Source organism: Nomascus leucogenys, chromosome 7b, assembly GCF_006542625.1.
Source record: "Nomascus leucogenys isolate Asia chromosome 7b, Asia_NLE_v1, whole genome shotgun sequence".
In the NCBI taxonomy this organism is placed as follows: Eukaryota; Metazoa; Chordata; class Mammalia; order Primates; family Hylobatidae; genus Nomascus; species Nomascus leucogenys.
In genome coordinates this window covers 70,988,493-71,014,177 of record NC_044387.1, presented here as the reverse complement: position 1 = coordinate 71,014,177, position 25,685 = coordinate 70,988,493, and the positions used below count along the sequence as shown (strand labels likewise).

Here is a 25,685-nt window from a genome sequence, read left to right as displayed (position 1 = left end):
CATGTAATCATTCTACCTCAAATTTGATTGTATGGTTAACAAACTGCAGACAGCTCATTTTGCAGTGGCTAGTAATCACAGAAATTTTTCACATTTTCTATAACTCTGCCAAACCAGCACTGTATCAACCAAGTAAAGTGGCTATGGTCAATTTCACGCTTCTTATACAGTGCTTTAAGATCTAGTCCCTCAGCATAGACATTGAATTGTGGTAAATCAGAAGAATTTCTTAAATGCCATTCATTCATTCAACAGACATGTATTAGGGGCCTACTGGATAATTAGATCTGTGATCACAAAATTGGAAGACCGTGACACCTGCCCTTTGGGGCTGCCATTATGAGAAGCAGACAGACATGACAGTAACTAATTAGAAAAATAGATTAAGTGATATAGTCATTCATTCTACAAATATTTTGTGAGTACCTACTACATACTGGTTATACAGCAGAGAGAAAGATAGTATATAGTACCTGCCCTTTTGGAATTTATTGTTTTGTAAGGGAAATAGATAATAAATAAAAAAGTAAACAAGTAAATATATAACTTGTGATAACGTGTAATATAATAAATATACTTGTATATATACCATGAAGGAGTAGCAAGATTACCATGAAAGCATTTAACATTATGTGTAGAGAGAGAGACACAAAGAGAGAGAGAATAAATATATATTCTGGGACCAAAAGAGGAAATGCCTTGTTCTGTTTCTGGGGAAGGTTGAGGAAGGCTTAGCCAAGGAACCCACATGTAACCTCAGTCTTTGAGAATGAATAGTGGTTTGCCAAGCAGGGAGTAAGATGATGGAATGGACATTACAGATATAAGAAGTGGTGTGAACAAAGATATCAAGGTTATAGGACTGTACATGAGCTAAACTGTTTTTTGTTTTGCTTTGCTTTGGTTTTTGAGACAAGGTCTCACTCTGTCGCCCAGGCCGGTCTGTCGCCCAGGCCGGCATACAGTGGCACAATCACACCTCACTGCAGCCTCAACTGCTCAGGCTCAAGTGATCCTCCCACATGAACCTCCCAAGTAGCTGGGACTACAAGCACTCTACCATGCCTTGCTATTTTTTATTTTTTATTTTTTTGTATTTTCAGTAGAGATGGGGTTTCATCATGTTGCCCAGGCTGCCAGGCTGATCTCAAACTCCTGGGCTCAAGTGATTCACCTACCTCAGCCTCCTAGTGTGCTGGGAATACAGGCATGAGCCACTGCATGCAGCCACATGAGCTAAACTTAATTCAGATGGTAGACTGAAGTATGTGTTTGAGAGAACTGTGGGTGGTGTGTATGGAAATATATGGCTGGAGGCAGATTATACGATAAATCTTTAATGCCTTGTAAATAGTATGGACTTTTTTCTTTGGGGAGGTGGTGACCAAAAGGAGTTCCTGGACCAGCAGCATCAGTATCACCTGAGATCTTGTTATAAGGGCAAATTCTTGGACTCTGCCCCCTACTGAAACAGAGACTGTGGATTGGAGCCTGTTTTAACAAGTTCTCCAGCTAATTTTGGTGTGTGTTAAAGTTGGAGATCCACTGCTTTAGGGAAAGGAGAAAAGTTTTAAGGAGAGCAGTGACTTGGCTAGGTTTTAGATAGCAGTTCATATGGAGGAGGGATTGAAGAGGGAAATTTTAGAGATAAAGAAACAGTTTGGATACCAATAGAATAATTGAACAAAGAAATAATGAAGCATGAAACCAAAGATAGTCCCAGTGAAAGGAAAAGAAAGAATGAATTGGGAAGATATTTAGGAGGCCTATTGTCTGATAAAGTTTTGTAGGGAGAGGGGAAAGGAGAAGTCAAGGTGACTGCCACATTTCTGAATTGGCTGACTAGATGAAGGACCTAGTCGCTCACCAGAAAGACAAGAAAAGGAGCAAGTGTCAGAGGAAATACTATTCATTTGGTTGATATATTAATTTTGAGTTATGTGAAGCACACCAAAAAAAGTAGTGTGATGGGCGAGGCGTGGTGGCTCATGCCTGTAATCCTAGCACTTTGGGAGGCCGAGGCGGGCAGATCATGAGGTCAGGAGATCGAGACCATCCTGGCTAACATGGTGAAACCCCGTCTCTACTAAAAATACAAAAAATTCACCAGGCGTGGTGGTGGGTGCATGTAGTCCCAGTTGCTCAGGAAACTGAGGCAGGAGAATGGCGTGAACCCGGGAGGCGGAGCTTGCAGTGAGCCAAGATTGAGCCGCTACACTCCAGCCTGGGTGACAGAGTGAGACTCTGTCTCAAAAAAAAAAAAAAAAAAGTAGTGTGATGGGCAGTTGGCATTTTGGATTTGAAACTCCAGAGAGGTAGTAATTGTTGGTTGAAGTAATTGAAGTGTGGCTCGTCTAGCCTGGGTTATACCAGAGGCAGAGGGCCTGGGACTGAATCTTGAGGAGAATAAACACTGAAATGTTAGAGGAAAAAGACCCTATATTAAGAAAATGAATAGGAAAATCAGAAATGTAGAAAGAGGATCTGGAGAGAGAGTGTCAAGCGAGAAGAAGAAAGAGAAACAAACACCATAACGCAGAGAGGTGAAATGAGAAAAGATGAGCATCCACTGGATTCAGACAGTTAGTAATCTTTGCAAAAACATTTTCAGTGGTGTGCCTGTAACAGAAAGAGGAGAAACTAGTTAAGAAGTGAAAGGGAGGTAAGGAAACATAAATAACAAACGTATTTAACTCTTGCAAGAAGTCTCTATTGTTGACCTCATATTGCGTATGTATTCATGGCTACTTAAAAATAATTTTAAAAGACTGACTCTATTAACTAATCATTATTCAATCGAAAATGCAGAAAGAATCAGACCCAAAATTTTGGGAATCAGAGTGTTATTGTAGATGTTAAAAAATCTCTAGGAGTAGACAGAGACTCGTTATTTGCTACTAAATTGAAGTGTCTTTTATGAGTTTTGTGAATATATCCACATTACAGATGTCATATATCTGACTTTCAGCAAAGATTATATCCCCTATACTAAGTTGTGGTCTATGGCTATATGATAATTCTTAAAGTACATAACTGATAGAGCTGAGTAGCCAAAATTTAAGAACTCAAACTAAGGACCTTTAAGGATGGAAAGTTTATAGATTACAACATACTTGGTAGAATTAGCCCTTTTACCTTTATTATTTAGAGGATAGTCATAATGCCATCTTTCAGATGCCACATTTCTTCAGAGATCTATAAGTGGCTGAAGAATATACACTGTAGGACATTATGTCTTTTTCACACTTGAAGATGTTATATTTCTGCTGTCATTTCCTAAGGTGTAGCCATTCTTCATGGCACTGAGAATTGTAATGGCCTCTTCAAAACTGCATTGAAGGTCATTTTAGTCTGGCAGTTACTTTGTACTTTGTAAGGTTTATCTTTATTTTCAGTAAGATAAGGTGTATTTTAAAAGTGTTAAGTATTGTTAACTGCTGCATTCTGTCTTGTATCAAAATCTGGATGCAGATTCAGTATTTGGAACTGAATAAAGCCTCACCGTCCAGTTGATAACCACTAGTCACATGTGGTTGTTGATCACTTGAAATGTGGCTAGTCTGATCAACCTGTGCTGTCCATTGTAAGTGTAAAATGTATACCAGATTTCTGAGATTTAATACAAAATAATTTTTATGTTGATTACATGTTGAAATGATATTTTGTATATTCTTGATAAAATATTACCATGTCATTAAAACAGTTTTACCTTTTTTTTTTTTTTTTTACTTTTTAAAATGTGGCTTCTATAGGCTGGGCATGGTGACTTAAGCCTGTAATCCCAGCAATTTGGAAGGCCAAGGCAGGAGGATTGCTTGAGCTCAGGAGTTCAAGACTGGCCTGGGCAACACAGTGAGACCCTGTCTCATTTTTTAAAAAAATATTTTTTATAAATTAAAAAAATGTGGCTACTAGAAAATTTTAAATTACATATCTGGCATGGATATATTTCTGTTGGACAAAACTGGTATAAAATCCTTGGGGTGATTTTGTTACACAGAATTTTTTTGACTATTGAACATGAGCATATTTTCTTTTTTTTTTTTTTTTGAGACGGAGTCTTGCTCTGTCACCCAGGCTGGAGTGCAGTGGTGTGATCTTGGCTCACTGCAACCTCCGCCTCCCAGATTCAAGAGATTCTCCTGCCTCAGCCTCCTGAGTAGCTGGGATTACAGATGCGTGCCACCACGCCCAGCTAATTTTTTGTATTTTTAGTAGACACAAGGTTTCACCATGTTGGCCAGGCTGGTCTTGAACTCCTAACCTCGTGATCCACCTGCTTCGGCCTCCCAAAGTGCTGGGATTACAGGCGTGACCCACCGCGCCTGATCAAACATGTTTTAATACTTTAATAGTGTACAAACTTCCACTAAAATTCTCAGCCTTAGATCCAAAACAAAGGCTTAGGGTTAATTTCAAGTCTATAAAAGGAAGTCCAAAATATTAATACTAAGTTCAAAACTCAACTAATCTTCTACCATGTAAACAATTTCTCCTCTAGTATGGTTAAGGTTCAAACTGATCATCCTAAATTCCTTTTTCTTTTTGCTGTAAGTAATAACTTGTATCTTAAATCTTTCTGAACTCTGTCCCCTCTTCACTCCAGATGCTACTTTCTTGACTAAGGCTCTCACTACCTCTCACTTGGACTATGGTAGTAGTCTTAGAGCTGACCTTTTGCTCCCCTTTCCTTCTTCCAAAGGGATGTCTCATTTCAGTATCCCCAGAGTCTAGCACAAGACCAATAGTAACCACTCAATAAATATTTATTGAATGAATAGATGAGAGGGATGCTAACATTAATAGAAAGTTGCAGAATGTATAATACTTTTAGTCCTATATAATATACAAGTATGCAATCGCATACACAAAGCAAATGCAGATGTAATCTGATTCTCTGACTGAACTTAATGCTTTATATTCAGCAACTTTTGCTTTTTTTTATTCAAATTTTTCTTTATTGGATATTCTTAGGAGTAATGACATAATAAATGTTCTACTTTGCCAAGGATTTTGATTTGCCAGTATAAGTTTATGGCAGTCAGTCCAGGGAATCATTGGTGCCATGCAGACAGCTCCTTGTTTTTGTCTGGAGTCCTCATGGGATTAAACTACATCTGGCAATAAGTAGAGATTCTGGTCTGGCCGTCTTCAAAGGCAAGAGACTGCTAGTATTTATCAGATCTATATGGATAAGCAAATTCTGTTTTCCTTCCTTTTGTAACTGACTATATAATATAAAACCTACAGGAGTTCATACAGTAAATTAATACATTTTGTGATGGCTGCTGAAGAGGAAACCTATTCATTTTTCTATACCTAGGTGGATAATTGACCACTTTAGATTAATATTTTAATTACTTATATCTATATTTATAACTAGTTTATCTTAGAAAACATAACAGCAATTTAAAGTCTTCAACATTAAGTTTCTAGGGATACTTTACTAATTTTTTAAAGAGTTGAACATCTGGTATACTTGTTTTAAACATTTTAATGTCTATAAATATTAGAGCATCATGTTTGGAATTTGGAAGTTTTTGATGCATATTTATCTATGTGAGAAAGTTTACCTTTGAGCCTGTTTTAAGGTAGGCTAGTCTACCTTCCAAGTAATGGTGAGCCTGCCTTTCATACAGGCTGTGTCCTTCTCCTTATACTTTTCACATTCTTAAGAGGTTATTAGTCCCGGGACTCAGTTTACCTATTATTGAAGCATATTAGCTCTGCATTTAACTAACAAAATAAAATGGCTGCATTCCAGGTACTTGTCATGAAGTACAATCTAGAACCTACCATTCAAAGCCTCCCTAAGAGAAATAATGTTTGTGCAAGATTATCTGAAGAATATGTGGTCTCCCCATTTGTCTATACTTTAAATCTATCTCAGGATTAACTCAGTCCCTCTGAGATTTACATACCTGGATTCCATCATATTGCCAAGGGAGGAATTTCTTATCTCAGGAATAGAAATAATGTGTTTTTCCAGGCCATCTGGTTTGTTTTTACATTATGGTCATTTTTGTGTCCTGTAATTGTTCGTGTTTCTTTCTTTATGTTGCCTGCTAGAAAGCTTAGCAGCAAATACATGGCTCACCATATATAGATTTGTTAAAACAAGTATTTGGAATTTCATGGCATAGTTTTTATGTGATATCTCTTTAAATTTTGCATTGCCTCGCTTCTCTTTTGTTAAATGTATCTTGCTGCATATATATCACTGTAAGCACTATGAATTATTTTCTGAACAAAGGCTTGCAAAATGCAAACACATAAAAGAAATAGGTAAATTTTTTCCCATCCATTTTTACTAAACTGGAGGTTTTTTTTAAAAAAAAAAAAAGCTCAATATCCCTATGTGTGTGATACTATAATTAGTTTAGCATATCTGTATGTTGTGAATTCCTAGATTTTAGATGAAAAGTGACCTAAGGTTGAAATGTTAATTAAATGTTTTAATGTTCTGTAGTTCTAAAGAAAATAGTTGGATAAAATGTCAGTATATAGGAGTATTTTAAACATTTTTAAAAAATCATCTCTCTGAAAAGGAAGGTAATTGTACAAGTTTGTCTAATCCTTTTGATCTTGGCACACAGCAATACAGACTTCAGTTGAGATTAAAACTATGAATTTCAAAGGAAACATGGCCTTCAGTGTATAAAATATATAACAGCTGGTTGACTAGTCCATTTAAAACTACACAATAACAATCGTAGACAGAATGATTCTCCTGCCAAAAGATGCACGAGTGCTTGATGGTTATATCAAGATACGATACTAACTCACGCTTTTCTTTAGTAATGATATAAATGTAGAAATGAACTGTGTACTGCTGGCTCAAAATATCTCTTCTGCCCAACAGTTCAAGGGCAGTTTAGAAGTACAGAATCCCTTTTAGTGATTTCTCTATCTGCTTTTCAGGCTGAACTTCAGTATGCTGTTGACTAAATTTCATTTTTTAAAACTGTCTGATACAATTTGTACTCTTAGCATCCCACAGTTTTTTCCCTAAATCTTTGATCCTCCATTTTTACCTTCTTGGGCTTCATGACTTACTGATCTTTATGTCACAATTTCACACATATTTTTAAGCTCTCAAAATTAAACTTTTCTTTATAAATAGTATAAAGCTTGTTTCACATTATATATATATATATATGTATATTAAGGTAAATAGCTGAAGCATTGTGATTTGTATATAATCAGTGTGGAGGAAATTGATGCTCATATTATTAAATATTTCCATTGTGTTTTACCTGAAGATGTAATCTTTAAATTAGTGAAATTGATGCATTTTTTTTAAATGAGGATTGATGTGAATTTGTCACTTCTGGCAAGTCACATTTAGAAAACATATTTGTATTCTGAATTTATATCCATCCAGTATGAAAAAATGTTAATTTTCTGTGACCTTTGTTAGAAAATTTTGATACAACATAGTTAACAGCAAATTTTCTTTTATTTTCTTTAGATTTATTTCAAGTAAGGAAATTTACCTGTAGATAAAATTGAAATTTGCTGAAGTCACTCAGATTCACTGCAAATTTAGAGCCAGCATTTAAGGAGTTAATGCATCTTATTAGGGGGACAGGAAATCTGGCAACTATTGCAGAAACTAGACCTAATGGTGCACACAAACAATTTGTCAGTCTTCTTAAATGTGAATAGCTTTCCACAAAGTGGCTGCTCTTGCTTTGTTTGAACAGGCTAAACTTTTCCTTTTTGGACTTTACATCTTAGAAGTGAAATGTGATCCACATATTCAATCAAAATCATTTAATTCAAAGCATATTTTGATTGGAACAAAGTTGACATGGAAAGAAACTCTAGAATAAAAAAGTTGAAAGGACTTTATATCATATATTTAGCAGGAAAATTTGAAACAGTTCTAATTAGGCTGAAAAAAACAGCTTTCTTCAATGTAAATTACAAAGGTCATATATCAATGTTAAGGAAACATTACCACTAGTGTTTGAAATCCAGCACATGCAAACATAACAGACCAGTTCATTTTAAATCTCTGTGTGTGTATGTGTTTGTATAGGAAGAAGGCCGTATTACATGGATTTAAAATGAAAAATACTTAAAATTCCAAGTTTATAACTTTGTATATTACCGCCTTGCCAATCTAAATGTCAGTTCCTTTAAAACGTATTGTTATCTATGTTCAAATGAATTAAGACTCTTAATTATAAGTACAATTAAAATTTTACAAAATGGATGTTTCATTCATTATAAATACGATTAAATACGTCTTATAAGTAAATGTATTTCAAGTCAGGAGGGTTAATCAGTGATTTTCATTTTCTCATTTGAAACTTATAGCTATGGCATTTTGTATCTCAGAACCTTTGTACCTTGGGCTTTCTAGAAGCCTGGGAGTGGAAGTAGTGGTACAGGTGTGCAAAAATATATATCTGGGCTGCCTAGGCCTATTCTGTCTGGTTATAAAAAGTGTATAAAGAATATTTGATCTTTTTATTTAACTTTTTATAAAAATCATTTATCTCATAGATATCGCTAGTTTTTATTTAGTTTCGTTTTTTAATGGAGTGGTATGAGAATGTTTAGCCAAAGAATAAGTAAATATTAGCATTAAGCTGGGAATGACAAGTATGAGAAACATAAATAATAAACAAATAAGGTTTCTTGGTCTTGAGGTAAACAATTATCTAATAATTTCCTTTGTTGATTGAAATTGGTTTTCTTGATTTTTACATGATTTTTACATTGGCAAAAATTTGGTTTTTTGAAAACAAAAGGAAATTGCTAGTGTATCACTAATGCATGTGTAGATTAAATACATAGTTAATGCCTTTTAGTTTAGAATTTTTATTCTCAAATAGCTTAGAGTTTCTTGGAAAAAGCTATTTCTATATGTTACCATGTTTTTTGACTCTGCTATAGAAAATAAGAATAATTTTATATAACACTTTTTATAAAGAAATAATCTATTTCTTAAGTGAGTTAGTTTCAGGAAAGCATAGATTGTGTTCTTTCAGTGAGATTTGCTAAACATGCACACAGACACACACACATATATATATATATATGCACACACACATGTCGTAATTATTTCTGACACAGGGTTATACAAACCTCCTATTTATGAATAATTTACTATTATCTTTATAATACTAAAGCTTTAATTTGTTGATATTCTGTATGCAGAACAAACAAATGAAAGTTAGTAATAAGTGTATTTGACATCTGTGTACTGTACTTTTTAGCATATCTGAAGTCTTTTACTCTGCTAATAGATCTCATTTAAAAAAACAGATATCAGCCCCAAGACAGTTTGTCAACACTAATATCAGTCCCCCTGGATTGGATTGACAATTCGTGTGAGGCTTCATATGATAGTCTTTTCATAGTCTTATCTGATCCTTAACAATTGGACATTAGTCACTGATTTATTTTATAATAACTCAGATGAGTTGAATATTATTGTATTGTGTTGGACATTTTAGTGGATTTTCTTTTTTACAAATTTTACTCAGAGTACACATTGGATGTAAATGATGCATGCAGCCTGCTAGGGGAGTACTAACAATTGATTGGTTAGGTTTGAGAGCAGCATGGGAAGAATGTTACTATCCCTTAGCTGCAAACCGTATTTAACTCTAGGCTTAATGAGGACTGTCGGTTTTGAAGGCTTTGAAAAATTTCAAATGCTCAGCATTCCACTGGCATTTTTCATTTTTTTGTAACTAAAAATGTAGATCTAAATGAGAATTTTCTATATATGAAGATTTTTTTTAAATCTTAATATATAAAAAAGCTATTTTAATACAGGTTTTATGATTTATGTTTTTAAATCTTAAAAATGGGAGTTATAAAAGGCAACCTCAGGGTATTCCATTTTGAGTTATATTCTGTTTGTATTTTTTCCCTTAATTTCTTCCTGCCTGTCCTTCTCTCTCCCCTCAAGTCTTAAGTGCATTACCTACTTTTGGTTAGGCAGTTGTCATTCACTGATAGCAAAAGGATGTTAAAGTTCTGAACTGACTTTGTACTGAAATGACTTTGAAACTTCTTGGAATTCTCTTATACTTACCACATTGTTCTTTAAGGTCCCTTTTTAAAGCTTTGGTATATTGCAAGACATGCTTGAAGCTGACTAATGGAATTTTTAGTTGAGTGTTTGAGAAATTATTCAAAGTTTATTCATGAAGGTAACGTGTTTATCAACTTCTGGAAGTGATTTTGCCAATAGTTCCGTGAATTACTGGTCAACTCTTTAAGGACTGACCTATGACAATGTAAGGTGAGGTCTGAACCATGGCATTGTGGTGATCTCTGCATGTGTGTTTGCAGCATGATATGAGCACACAGTAGCCTTCCTTTCAGCATTTTTGCTTAAAATTCTGATGCAGTATCAAGATTTAAAGCTTTAAGCATCGAAATCTAACCAACTCTACCATTTTGAGTGTGCATAAAGAAGTAGTCAACCGTAAGGAAAATTCAACAGTTCTTTGTTTGGTGACACATAAAATAAAATTGCCCTAGTTTTTAGAGCTTTAATATTGAGAAAATTCATTTGTACTTTGTCATTTGCTGAGCCTTCTAGAATTTTATGGTCTCAAATCACAACACCATGGACACTCAGGAGACTCCTGACTGTTTTATCTTATTAAACAATTTTGAAATCATTAATTTTTAATTAGCTTGGATGCAGGATTTTTTTATTGTTTCAATAGTGTGTATATGAACTACACGTTTTTTATTTAAACTACTGGTGAGAGTACTATTTACGTAAATAAGTATAGATTCTTTCTAAGAGTATATACTGTGAGTTTGCTTCACAGAGTCATATTTTTTGTAAACTCAGAGATATTATATGCTAATCTATTATAGTAGAGCTTTTCAGCAGTTTATGAACTCAGATTTCGAACAGCCACCAAAAACGATGTAAGCGCGAAGATATGTATAGGTCCTTCCCTGATTGAAAGTTCTAATTAAGTGAATTGGAGAAAATTAACTGAAATTAGCTGTCAGAAAGTCACATTTAAATGAGTGATGAGCTAGTCTGGCAGTAAACATTTAAATGATATAAATTGCCATTTAAGTGTATGGTTTAATGTTTGTCATGCATTAATGTGACATGAGACTGCAGTGACAATCAAGCAGCTTGCTCTAATTTGAACATATTTAGGGCTTTTGTGTAGAGTGCACTGCACACAAATTAAGACAATTGCTGTTTTTATGTGTCATTGTAAATGTGCCTACCCCATACCCCCATCCCTACCCAAGGTCTAAGTTAATGAAACCAACGTATCATTTCTGTGTGTAACTTGCATTAGTAGTTCCTAGATTTTTTTCAAATTTATGTACTTAAAATAGGCATTTACTTAAAGTTATCACAAGCTTCTCTCTTCTTATTTAAAGTAAAATATGAAGCAGTTATGTGCTCTCATATCTGTTTAATAAATTTGTAAATGTAAAGCATTTTAGAAGAGATGTCTAAAGCAGTAACTTTCTCAGTTGAAGCTAGCTAAATATTTTTAAGGCATATTTCATTTAAGGTATACTTTGGGATGTGAGAGTTGTGTAGAGTTTTGTTTACAAAATTATATTTTCAATTTTATATTTGTGATATATCACAAAGCTATGTTAAATATTAAAGGAAATTTTTTTGTATTTAGCTATAAACATTTCATAGGCACTTATTTTAATAAAGCATATCTTTATACAAGTGTCCACATGTAAAGGAATAGGAATGTCTTTTGTCACAAGATGGTTTATATCTCATTGGTTACTTGCTATACAAGTTGGTCAGTTTTGTTTTAAAACCAACAGATCTCTTATAACATAGCAGCAAGCCATACTGAAAATACATCATAATCATAGACTTACTACTCTAAAAATAAGAATCAATTTCAATGAGATACATTACCAGATATAAGTTGGTACAGCAGTCTCCTCCTTATCCACAGCTTTGCTTTCCAGAATTCCAGTTACCTGTGTTTAACCAAGGTCTGAAAATGTGTGAGTACAGTACAATCAGATACTTTGAGGTAGAGACAGAGACCACATTTACATAACATTTATTACGGTATATTTTTTACAGTATATCATTATTGTTCAATTTTGTTGTTGCTGTTTATCTCTTACTGTGCCTAATTTATAAATTAAACTTTATCATAGGTATTTATGTATAGGAAAAAACATAGTACGTGTAGGTATAGGGTTTGGTACTATTCACAGATTCAGGCATCTACTGGGGGTCTTGGAACATACCCCTGTGGATGAGGGGGGATTACTGTATAGTTTTTTTTTTTTTTTTTTGAGACGGAGTCTCACTCTGTCACCCAGGCTGGAGTGCAGTGGCGCGATCTCGGCTCACTGCAAGCTCCACCTCCTGGGTTCATGCCATTCTCCTGCCTCAGCCTCCCGGCTAGCTGGGACTACAGGCGCCTGCCACCACGCCCAGCTAATTTTTTGTATTTTTAGTAGAGACAGGGTTTCACTGTGTTAGCCAGGATGGTTTGATCTCCTGACCTCGTCATCCGCCCACCTCAGCCTCCCAAAGTGCTGGGATTACAGGCATGAGCCACCGTGCCCGGCCTACTGTATACTTTTAATTAAGCTTCAGAGTTTATGTTTGAAAACTCTTTGATTTTGATATAATTATTTATTGTTAAACTAATCCATAATGCTAAACTTTGATGTTGGAATGATTTTGAACAATATTAAATAATATAAAGATGGATACTTTCCTAAAAAATCTCTTTAGTTTTTAAAATTCTTTAGTATTTATAACGTTATTAAATTCACCAAACATTATTGGCATCTATTATGTTTTAGACACAATGCTTGTAACTGGGAATATAATGATGGATAAGAAATGGATCTTGTGCCTAGCATCTCAACCAAATACTTGATTGTGTTCATTCATTATTTATTGGACAGTATTATGTTAATAGCATCAAACATTTGGTCAGGTTTGATATTAATACCTAGAATAAAAATTCAGTAATTATAAGTATCTCCCACAAGATCTAATTTGTTAGCATAAGAACTCTATCAACATAACTAAATAATTTGGTTACACATGTTGAAATAGACTACAAAATATTTTAATTCTAGAAAAATAATAAATATTTCAAGCAGATGGTAAATTTTTAACATTTTCACATTAGTTTCCCAAAGTAGTCTTTGCCTTGTATGGCCTCCTTTCTTTGAAGCATAAATCGAGTACCTGTCAGGCTCTGAGTTACAAATGTGACCAAGATAGGCCCAGTCCTGGTCCTCAGTGCTGTCAGTATGGTAGAAGAATACTGAAACTTACACATTTATTATAATTAATTATGCCAAGTGCTGGAAAGCCTCTAATAATAAACAAAGGAGGACAGATTCTGGTAGAAACTAGGACATCAGATAAGTTTCTTTCTTTTTTTTTTTTTTTTTTTAAGACGGAGTTTCGCTCTTTTCCAGGCTGGAGTGAAGTGGCGTCATCTCGGCTCACTGCAATCTCTGCCTCCCAGGTTCAAGCGATTCTCCTGCCTCAGCCTCCTGAATAGCTGGGATTACAGGCACAGGCCACCACACCCAGCTAATTTTTGTATTTTTAGTAGAGACCGGGTTTCGCCATGTTGGCCAAACTGGTCTCAAACTCCTGACTTCATGGTCTGCCCGCCTCGGCCTCCCAGAGTGCTGGGATTACAGGCGTGAGCCACTGCGCCCGGCCACAAGTTTTGTTTTTTAAAAATCTTTGTTCACAGTAAAGTTAGTGTTAAACTTTACTGCTTGCTCTAAATGTCTCTCTATATTTTTAAAAAGGAATTCAGCATAGTAATACAACGTATACCTTTTTTCAGGCCCTGGAGAGTGAATTTGTTTCCTGCCAGCTTCACCAATGGATTGATCTCATTTTTGGTTATAAACAGCAAGGACCAGAAGCTGTCCGAGCCCTCAATGTGTTCTATTACTTGACCTATGAAGGAGCTGTCAATCTGAATTCAATAACTGATCCTGTATTGAGAGAGGTAAGTTATCTGAATTGAGAAAGCAACTTACAGTCAGGTATATTTAAACTAGAAGGAGCTAGAGAACACCTCCCCCATCCTTTGATTTTACTGATGAAGAAAGTGAAACTAGATGTAAAGTGCCTTAAGCAGAATAATCTATCAGTGACCTAGCAAGAACTTGAACCCAGAGGTTCCTTCCAACAAAATGTTTGACCCAATATAAGATGATGGCTTTTTCTATTTGAACCTGTTAAGGTATCAATAATCTTATTTATAATTTTATATAACTTTGGAGGTTACTTACATGATTTTTGTAGGAAAATAGTAATAATTCATTAAAGAGATATGATTATGAGCATAAATTTATTGAAATGTGATAAAACACATATTTATATGTAATACCTAAGAACATCTATAACCACGTAGAAGTTAATGGGGGGATTGAAGTCCAAATCTTTCCTATGTGATCAAATTGTTGTTAGATGTTATTGAACTTGTTTTATTCTTGTCATTTATTTTCTCAAGTAAAACACTTAAAACATGGTTTTGGCAAATGCAGCACTCACCAAAAAGTCTGTAGAAGACCTTACTTTTTTTAGTATTTCTAATCTAATTATGCATCCTTCTAATTCCAATATACTTCATATGAAAAATTATAGAATTGAATGATACAACCTTAATCTGTACAATTTTAGAACACAACTGCATTTAGGAAACCAGGAGCTTTGATTCATGGGGAAAGTTATGTATCATTTTGAAGGGAACATTATTTGTAATGTGTGAGATTTGTCATTTTTCCCTAGCACTTGATGCATTCTTTTATAGTTCTACTAAGACCTGATCATGCGGAAGGTATATAAGTACATATTTAAATGAATGGGCATATTATCACCTGGCTTATGTTCTAGATAAGTTAGTATGCACACAAAAGCACTGTGTACTAGATGTACACTTGCATTAAATTGCCCAAGTTTTAAATTGCTACGTTTCAGTTTTAAAAACCGTAGTGGCAGAGAATTGGGTCACATAAACTCTTAAAGACTCTTCCAGTTGTTCAGTTTTTTGAAAATACTCCTTCTGGGGGTATTTTATTTGATCAGAACATCAATTGACTGTATGACACAGAATATACATAGGATTCCATAAAGGTATTGAGGTGAGAGCAACATACAGGTAGTGTTACAAAACACTGCATAATTTTATTGTTGGGATAAAATAGCATAGGCCTATTTACTTTCTTTTTTTTTGTTCGTTTTAGCAATATTTGAACAGTAATACTTTATTCTGTTAAATGCCCGTAATTCTTCAACAAATATACCAGCTATTTTTGTTTTCTCCTGTTGTCCTGTAGTAATTATCCATATCTCTACATAGCTGATATATAACTGAATTCACACTGTAGAATTGATTTTATAATCTCTTAAAAAAGAGATTGGTTGTATTTAATATACCAGCATATTGTTTTTTGTACCAGCATAAATTGGTTGTACTTACTATGCCAGTATATATTTTTTGTGTCACTATATGCAATCTCCATATTTCTGATTTTGAAATTCTGTAATGTTCTGTAGAGTTGCTGTGAAATTATGCTTAACACTGTTTCTCTCAATGCAAGATCCTATTACTTAAAAGACATGTCTCTTGGTATGTCCAAGATGACATAAGTAGCTCTACTTTTCATTAAAGGTTATGCAATGTTTTCATGATAAAAATGTCACTTGGCATATATCTGTTTGTCATGGCTAGTTAAAAAGTAGTACATTCAATCAGCTAGTTATTTCCTCTATGAGTCATTCTATGTGCTTGGCTTTTTATTTTTATTCTGGATTGACCACTGTCCCCACGCACACACCAATGATTGTTTAAGCAAGTTTACTGTGAATTAATCTAGAAGAACACTGTCTAGAATTTTCTGCAGTGCTGGAAATGTTCTCTATCTGCACTGTCTAATAAACCATGAACTGTATGTAGTTATTGTACATTGAAATGTGGCTAGTGTGACTAAGGAACTAAATGTTTAATTTTAATTAATATAAATTTAAATAGGCACAGATGACTAGAGGCTACAGCATTGTACAGTAGAGAGCTAGAAGACTTATGTTTGTCTTTGACCATCTTTTCTTACTCCTAGTTCAGCGCATGTGATCAGACAATTGGAAAATAAATGTTAAATTGACTTGGTAGGATATTTCAAAGTGGGAATACTCCATGTAGACATTAGATATATATTTGAATATAGGTGTAAGCTCAATTATATTTTTCTTTCACCTAAACTAACACATTATAATTTCAAATAAAATTATTGTGATAAATATATATAACATAAAATTGAACATTTTTACCTTTTTTTTTTTTTTTTTTCGAGACAGAGTCTTGCTCTTTCACCCAGGCTGGAATGCAGTTGCACAAGCTCAGCTCATTGCAACCTCCGCCTCCTGGGTTCAAGTGATTCTCCTGCCTCAGCCTCCTGAGTAGCTGGAATTACAGGTGCCTGCCACCACGCCTGGCTAATTTTTGTATTTTTAGTAGAGATGGGGTCTCACCATGTTGCCCAGGTTGGTCTCGAACTCCTGAACTCAAGTGATCCGCCTCCCTCGGCCTCCCAAAGTGCTGGGATTACAGACCTGAGCCACCGCCCCTGGCCATTTTTACCATTTTTGAGTTTACAGTTCAGTGGCATCAAGAACATTGACATTCTTGTACAGCCATCACCACCATCCATCTCTAGAAATGTTTCATCTTCCCAAACTGAAACTCTGTAAGCATTAAACAATAACTCCTCATTCCTTCCTCCCCCAGTCCCTGTACAATTACAGTGCTACTTTTTATCTCTATAAATTTGACTACCCCGAATACCTCATAGAAGTGGAATGCTGCAACATTTGTCTTTTTATGTCTAGCTAATTTTACTTAGCGTAATATCTTCAAGATTTGTCCATGCTGTAGAATGTATCACAATTTCTTTTCTCTTTAGGCTGAGTAATATTCCATTGTATATCTATACCACATTTTGTTTATCCATTTATATATCAATGGGCATTTTGCGTTGTTTCCATCTTTTGGCTATTATGAACAATGTGGCCAAGAGTATGGGTGTACACCATCTGTTCAAATCCCTGCTTTCAATTCTTTTGGATATATACCCAGAAATGGAATTTCTGGATTATGTGATAATTCCATGTTTAACTTTTTGAAGAACCATCATAACAAATAATTTTTTTTTTTTTTTGAGACGGAGTCTCACTTTGTTGCCAGGCTGGAGTGCAATGGCGTAATCTCGGCTCACTGCCACCTCCGCCTCCCGGATTCAAATGATTTTCCTGCCTCAGCCTCCTGGGTAGCTGGGATTACAGGCATGCACCACCATGCCTGGCTAATTTTTGTATTTTTAGTAGAGACGGGTTTTACCATATTAGCCAGGCTGGTCTCAAACTCCTGACCTCATGATCTGCCCACCTTGGCCCCCCAAAGTGCTGGGATTACAGGCATGAGCCACTGCGCCCAGCCACAAATAAGTTTTTAATATTTTTTTTATAATCAACTTTTGCTAAAGACCATTAAAACTGTTGCTTTAAGTTTGACTTCCTTTTCTTCACCACAATCCTAAGTAGTTAATTATGAGAAAATTAAGCCTTAACTGATAGTCTCCCACTCATCACACCCTGATTTGCTTTTATATTATACATTATATAGACATATATATATAATATATATATTCTATGTTAGATTTGGCATTTATTAAACATGGCCTATGATATTCTAAGTATGGTAGGTATTTGATATTCTTGAAATGAGAATATATCGCTTTGTTATTTAGCACTATTAAAATAAATACACACATTTAATTTACAAAGCTTTCTGAATATCATTAAAATAAATGGGGCCAGGCGCAGTGGCTCACACGTGTAATCCCAGCATTTTGGAAGGCCATGGCAGGAGGATCACTTGAGTCCAGGGGTTCAGGAGCAGCCTGGGCAACAAAGTGAGGCCCCATCTCCACAAAAAAATTTAAAAATTATTTGGGTGTGGTGGTGTACACCTATAATTCCAGCTGTTGGGTGCGGTGTGAGGTGGGAGGATTGCTTGAGCCCAGGAGGTCAAGGCTGCAGTGAGCCATGATTGTACCATGGCATTCCAGCCTGAGCAACAGAGTGAGACCCTGTCTCAAAAAAAAAGGTTGGGGGGAATAGTCCTTTATTATAGCCTTTTCATACCATTTGCCAGTGCTAAATCCTATGGTACAATGCAGTTTGATATAATAGAATGAACAAAGAAACAAACAAATAAATAAATATGAATTTGAGTCATGGCCCTGATGCCTACTAGTTGTGTTCCTCAGACTCTGTTTCCTATATATAGAAGTCATACGATAATGCCCACTCTACAGAGGATGAGATGACATATAATGCATGTAAACTGCCTGGCATGGTGCCTGTCCCGTCATAAGTACTCAGCAAGTGTTAGTTCTTTCCCTTATGTTGCTCACAGTTAAATCCCTGGGTTAGAAAACACAACTATAAAAGGAATATGAACTACTGATTAGATCATAGAAAGAATCATAAAATGTTAACACTAGAGAAGTTATTAGAGACCATTTCCTAGTGGACGCATGCTGAGTTCATTGTTAAGTGAGGCAAGAAAGCAGAAAACATGAATAGGTCATTAATCTATTCATTTTTTCAACAACCTTTTACTAAACCCGAGTCATGTAATAAGGTTAAAGGGTTGAAAGGCAAAGTCCCTGCCCTCCCTCAGCTAGAGTTCATTATCTAATGGGAAAATAAGTGTAAGTAAACAATTATAATACAATCTGATAAATTCAGTACAGAGATAAATATATGTAAGTATGTATGCATAAGCATAGGATAGCTACTAAGCCCAAACTGACAGAATCCAGGCATGTTTTCCAGAGAATGAGAGGCTGGAGTTGCATATTGAAGGATGAATAAGATCATTGGGTAGAGTCATGAGCAGAAGTTACCTACATGGAGGCAACTGCATACCCTTCCTGCACATAGATAAAAGAGATGGCTAGAGAATATGGTATATGTGGAATGAACTGAAGGTGAGCAGATGAGAGAGAGAGAGACACAGGAGCCAGATCTTAAACAGTCTTTAATACCATAAAAAATAATTTTCAGCAGGGCATGGTGGCTCACACCTATAATTCTAGCACTTTTGGAGGCCAAGGCAAGAGAATGGCTTCAGGCTGGGAGTTCAAGACCAGCCTGGGCAACATAGCAAGACTTCATCTCTACAAAAAGATGAAAAACGTATCTGGGCATGGTGGCACATATAGTCCTGGCTGAGATGAGAGGATTGCTTGAGCCCAGGATTTGGAGGCTGCATTGAGCTATGATCCTGCCATTGCACTCCAGCCTGGGCAACAGAGTAAGACCCTATCTTTAAAAAATAATACTTTTAACTGCATCATAAGGCAGTAGGGAACCACTGAAGGTTGGTGACATAACCCCATGTCACTAATATGTTTCTTTAGAATCTGAAAGAAGATTGAACAGATAAGAACTAAAAAGTACTGACTGGATTTTTCTAAGAGGTCATTGGTGATCTTAGAGAAGTAGCTTAGAAGGTAGAGGATTGTGTTATGAGTGGGAGATGTTGAAGTAAACACAGTAAATAAAGAAAATAATTTAAGCTTTATTGAGATGTAGTTCACATATGTTACAATTCACCCATTTAAAGTGTATGATAGTTTTTAGTATATTCACAGAGTTGTACAAGCATCACCACAATTTAAGAGCATTTTTGTCACTACAAAAAGAAATCTTTATATGCACCAGCAGTTACTCTAAAGGATAATTTTTTTTTAATGAGTAAATATTGGACTATGTTTCTGTATTAATGGGAAAGATCCAAAAGGAGGGAAGCATGTCAGACATGCAGGAGAGAAAGTGTGTAATTCACTATCAAGCTCTGTGTGAAAGTGGAGAAGAACAAAACCCAGAGCATAGATAGAGATAAGCACTGAACAGGAGGGAACAATAGGGCCTCTTCGCAGATTGGAGAGTAGACGGGTAGCATGGGGACTTGTGTAAGTAAATGTGTATGAATGAGGTGGAAAGGCAACAAGATTCTCTTTATGAGGGTTTGTGCTAAGGATGAGATAGTATTTATGCTTAATGGGTGCTGCTCAATAATTATAATTTCCTTTTAATATTGTTTTTCTGTGTTTTCAACATCAGGAGAATAGGTGTAGAAAAAAGTTGAACAGAGAGGGATTGTGTGTGCACGCCTGTGTGTTTGTGGAGAGAGAGAGAGACAGAAAGATAGACACAGGTGGGGTTTGCCATGGAAGTATGGTGAAATGTATGAAAAAGGATTGAAAGTGCAAGGGTGGCTGATGAAACTGTTAAAGGGATGTTGTAGAAAAGATGAAACGTGAACCTGGGCTGGACTGAGTAGATAAGAAAGGAAGGAAGGGAGTGATAAGATGGGAAAGTTTATCCTCTCATTCATTACTAATTCATTTATTGAACAAATATTTGTTTTGTTCAGGATGCTAAAAATGTGGAGATGAGCAAGACAGGCAAACTCTGTTCCCTCCTGGAGCTCACATTCTAATGGGGCACACAGAAAATAAAATTTAAAGACTTTAATTTCAATTATAACAAGTGCTATAAAGAAAATAGAAGTGGGTAAGGTGATACAAAGTCCCGTAAGGGTGGAGAACTGTTAGAAGGGATGGTTAATGACTGCCTCTCTGCCTTCATAAACAGTGTTTCCTTTAAAACTTTAGGATCGGAGTACAGCTAAACAAGGGGACCAGGGAGTTAGCTCCTACTGGTCTCCCCACGGCCAAGCAGGTCCCTGCAGTGCCCGGCCTGGGACAGCCTCCAAGTCAAGTCTTGTCACAGGCTTCATGCCAGTTGTGAAACTTTCACTATTGCCTTCTACTAATTTACTCCCCACCCCCACCTACAGGCCACGCCTCTCTTTTCTTCAGAATCTTGTTTCTCTAAGGTGCTTTAATATCATTAATATTAGCACATTTGTATATCTGCTTGATTTATATTAAAGCATTATTTCTGCAAAACCCAATCATGGTACAAGGATAGATTTGTACCTTTCCAGTATCAAAAGCAAATTAGACTAATTTCTGTTCGGTAGCTATACTTTTACTTATTTCTGTTCACTTCTATACACTTAATTCAGTCTGGAAATACGTTCACAGTCATACAGAGGCAAGTTGTCTACATACAAGTCATGTAATCACCTACTATTTTGGGAAAAGCGCTATTCTTCTTGAGAAAGTTTCCATTGTATAATGAATGGTTAATACACATGGCATGGTAAGTGATCATAAAAATAATCTCTCTATAAAAAGAGCACTAAACGGTAGAAATAATAACCATAAGAGAAGGAAGAGTAATCAGAGAAACAGCCTGCAGCACATTAAACTTTTATGTTGTTTTTAATTTTTAGAAAACAGCTGGGTTATCAATATACAACTATGAACTATGTCTGCATTTACATATATCACACACGAGAAAGAATTCTTTTTCAGACAAATATGCTAATCTTTCAAAAAAATATCTTGTGACCCCAACTTAAGAATATATTCTTATCTTTATCTGTTTACTCTTCTTTATTTCTCTGTATTTTGGCACTATTCTTTTTTTCCCTGCCTTTAACATTTTTTTAATCTATTCTAGTTCCTCAATATTACATATATTATTTTATAGGTAAGGGACAAATAAATAAAAGTTGTCCATTTTCTGATTATTCTGCTGATTTTGATTTGGCTCATTCATGTCTTTTCTTTCAAACGCAATCTTATTAAGCCTTTCTAACCCCATTTTTGAAAAACTTAAAACCCAACGAAAGAAGAAGTTTTCAAAAAAGATAAAAATTAGAATATTTGAACTCAGGGTCAGATATGAGTAAGAATAACTATTTTTATGAAGAAAAAAATTATCTTAAAATCCAAATCCACAAATTAAATACATGATGAATTGAATATTTTATAAAATAATTTTCCCTCTTCTAAAAGAGTATGGCTCTATGACTTGAAAAAGTAATGTGGTAGGAAGGGAGAGCATAAGAAGTTGGTGATAGGCTGGGCAAGGTGGCTCACACCTGTAATCCCAGCACTTTGGGAGGCTGAGGCAAGAGGACTGCTTGAGGGCAGGAGTTCGAGACTAGCCTGGGCAACATAGTGAGACCCTGTTCCTAAAAAAAATAAAAATACAAATAATTAGCCAGGTGTGGTGGTATGCGCCTGTAGTTCCAGCTTCTCAGGAGGCTGAGGAACGAGAATTGTTTGAACTGGGGAGGCAGAGATTGCAGTGAGTCGAGATCACACCACTGCATTCCAGCCTGGGTGACAAAGCAAGACTCTGTCTCAAAAGAGCAGCTAGGCTGGTGAGATCTCTAAAACATATTTGGAAACCATTCATGTCTGTTCATCATTAGTTCAAGCCATCACCATCCTTTCCCCACTGGACTAACGCCAGTAGACCAGGTCACCTTTTTCTATCCCTGCCTACCTACAGTCCACTTTCCACCGAGCTGCCAAAGTGGTATTTGAAACTGTAAGTCAGATCATTTCACTTCCTTCTTAAACCTTCCTATTTAACATCAAACATAGAATAAAATCTGCTTGACTCACATGATCTGGCTCTGCGTACCTCCCTGATCTCATGTCATCTGTTCTCTTCCTTATCAATGTATCCTGTCACACTGACATTTCTGTTCCTGATTACATGAACGGGAAGGCCTTTGTAAGTCTAATATCAAAACAAAATCATTAAGGAAATTAATATATTCACGTATAAAAACTACATGAAAATGGATGTTTCTGTACATCTAAAGCAACAACAAATAACAAAGTACAGGAATAGAAAACTCATGAAAGATGAAATGCAAGTCACATATGAAAAGCACTTTAAACTGGGCACAGTGGCTCACACCTGTAATTCCAGTGCTTTGGGAGGCCAAGGTGGGAGGATCGCTTAAGCCTAGGAGTTTGAGACTAGCCTGGGCAAATAGCAGGACCCAGTAAGAGAAGTGGTTCATCCTCACTATTAATCAATGACATTAAATTGAACACACAATAACATTTTTGTCCACTAGATTATCTAAGATTAAAAATAATAAAAATTTTAATGTTGGTGCAGTATGAGAAAACAGATACTGTCATATATTTGGTGAGGGTGAAAATAGGTTGAATCTTCATAGCAATCTGTATCAATTATGAAAATGTTCATGTACTATTTACTTAGAACTCTAACCAAAAGTAATAATTGACCAAGTGTGAAAAAAATATTCAGTTATATAGTTGTTCATATGTATTAGTCTGTTCTCATGCTGCTATGAGGACATACCTGAGACTGGGTAATTTTAAAGGAAAGAGGTTTAATTGACTCACAGTTCCGCGTGGCTGGGGAGGCCTCAGGAAACTTACAGCCATGGTGAAAGGGGAAGCAAACATGTCCTTCTTTGCAAGGCGGCAGGAGAGAGAAGAATGAGAGCTGAGCGAAGGGGGAAGCCCCTTATAAAACCATCAGATCTCGTGAGAACTTACTATCACAAGAACAGTATCAGGGAAACCACCACCATGATTCAATTACCTCCGACGGGGTCCTTCTCACGATTTGGGGATTATGGGAACTACAATTCAAGATGAGATTTGGGTGGGGACACAGCCAAACCATATTATCATAATAGCAAAAAAAAAAAAAAGGAGCAATGTAAATGTCCAGTAGAGAACTAGTTAATTAAATATTGGTAAATTTACACAGTAGAACACTGTATATCATCAAAAATGTTGCTGTGTAAATCTATATGTATTACCATGGAAGACTATTTTGCCATATTACAGTGAATAATAGATAATGTTATGGAACATATAAAATACAAATGCATGAGGAAAAGTCTGGAATTATGGACCCCAAAATGTTCACAGTCATTATCTTTGGTTAATGAGATCATGGAATTCTTTAATTTTTGCCTCTTTCTATATTCTAAAAAATTACGTCTGTTGAAAATCAGAGAGAGAGAAAAAGCCAAACACAACTCTTTTTCCCTTTTTAGGGGGAAACAAGCCGCTTCTTGAACATTTGGACAAGCAATGTATGTTAACATGAGGATATGAATACTAACTTTGTTTTTGGCTGTTCGGAGGTCTTTTGTAATTACTTTCTGGGTTTTGGCCATGTTCTTTCTCAGCATTCAATGTTGTTAGGGTACTGACCGTCTATAATGATCTTCATGTAACTTTGACAGGAATGAAGGAATTTTCAATTTCTTAACTTTTATCTCAGAAATCAGAGTACCTCCAATCTCTTAATTTTCTGTCTATGTTATTTAATCCACTGAGCTATGGGAGTTTTCATACTTTTTAACATTTGAGTTTATGTCTTCATTTTTCCCACCACATTTGAGGGGGAACACAAAGAACACTTCTACTTTTAGGGAAAATATCTTAGATATATCACTTTTAATTGTAGTTTTTGTCATTATCTAAAACCAAGAAGGGTTTTGGCTTAAGATTCCTGAATTCTAGATCTCTGGGTTCACTACGTGTGTGTGTGTGTGTGTGTGTGTGTGTGTGTGTGTGTGTGTGTGTGTATAATTAGTTATACAAAGTGCTTTTAAAATGTATTTATCAAAGCAATACATGTTAATTATTTCAAGAGTCAAATAATACAAAAAGTATAAAGTGAGAGACTAGAAAGCTCTCATCCTCAAATTGGTAACCAATGCCAGAGTCACATGCTAATGTCTAGCTATAAGTTCCTCTTTGATGCACTTTGATGTGTATGTAAAGAAAAAAAGCCGCTGCTACACAACTCATCGTCCTTTCCTAATGCCTGAAATTCTACCATTAGAGATCACTTATTTGGTTACAAATCCTTTAAAAAAAAATCCTTTCCAATCATATGGCTGTCTGTGAGCAAGATTGGACAGTAGGTTTTAATAAAAGGAAAAGTGCAAACACAGCAGAGGCTGGAGCAGTTGTTGTACAGGGGACACCAGGGCAGATCTTGGGGTGCACCTGGAGGTTGGAAGAAGGGGTAGGGGTTCAAAGGCTGAAAGATACTTGCAGGTAGATGTTGCCGTCAGACAACCTTAATATGAACAATATTATCTGTGCTTTTTCATCTTGTACTTTGTCATAAGTACTTGCTACATTTCCTCTGAAAGTGTCATTCTCTTCTTTACTTTTCACGTCAATACATTGTTTTATGTTTATGTGAGTTCAGAAATTAATTAAAGTTTTAAATTTCCTTTTGAAAATGGAACTCAGTTCTATTTGCATTGATAAATAGGGGAGAGGGGAGAGCCGTGATATTGCCCAGTTTAAAGAATTACTATACACAAGTGACCTCAACATGAAAGTAAAACCTGAAAATTTTCCCTAAGTTGTGTTTAGTGTCAGTGGTTGGTTTTCCCTCTTCCAAATTTATCCTTCCAAATGCTGTCTTAGCTATGCGTAATCACTCTGAGGTCTGTTTTCCAAAAGAAGCAGCAGCAGTGTTTAAGTTTACATGACCCCAGTTTCATGACAGCAGTAGCAAATCAGATATCTTATCCAAGGAAAAGCATTTTTGGCTTAGAATTCCATCAGTCTGTTGGTGGGAGTCAACAGCTCCAACACTGCTGCAGAACACTGGCTGCAGTGAATCTTTCAGAAAGCATAAACACAATTAGTATTTATAGCATTGTTAACATTTGTTAAATAGTTGGGGGAGT

The 25,685-nt window shown here is 35.6% G+C and overlaps 1 protein-coding gene across 4 annotated transcripts in view; it reads left to right on the top strand.

Annotated features, from left to right (window-relative positions):
* LRBA (LPS responsive beige-like anchor protein) overlaps positions 1-25,685 on the top strand; it is a 765,281-nt gene that overhangs the window by 661,961 nt on the left and 77,635 nt on the right. For all 4 annotated transcript variants that reach the window (XM_030816230.1, XM_030816232.1, XM_030816231.1 and 1 more), the window contains one exon: positions 13,821-13,988. In XM_030816230.1, the coding sequence (XP_030672090.1) occupies positions 13,821-13,988 (168 nt within the window). The remainder of the gene's footprint in view (positions 1-13,820; positions 13,989-25,685) is intronic.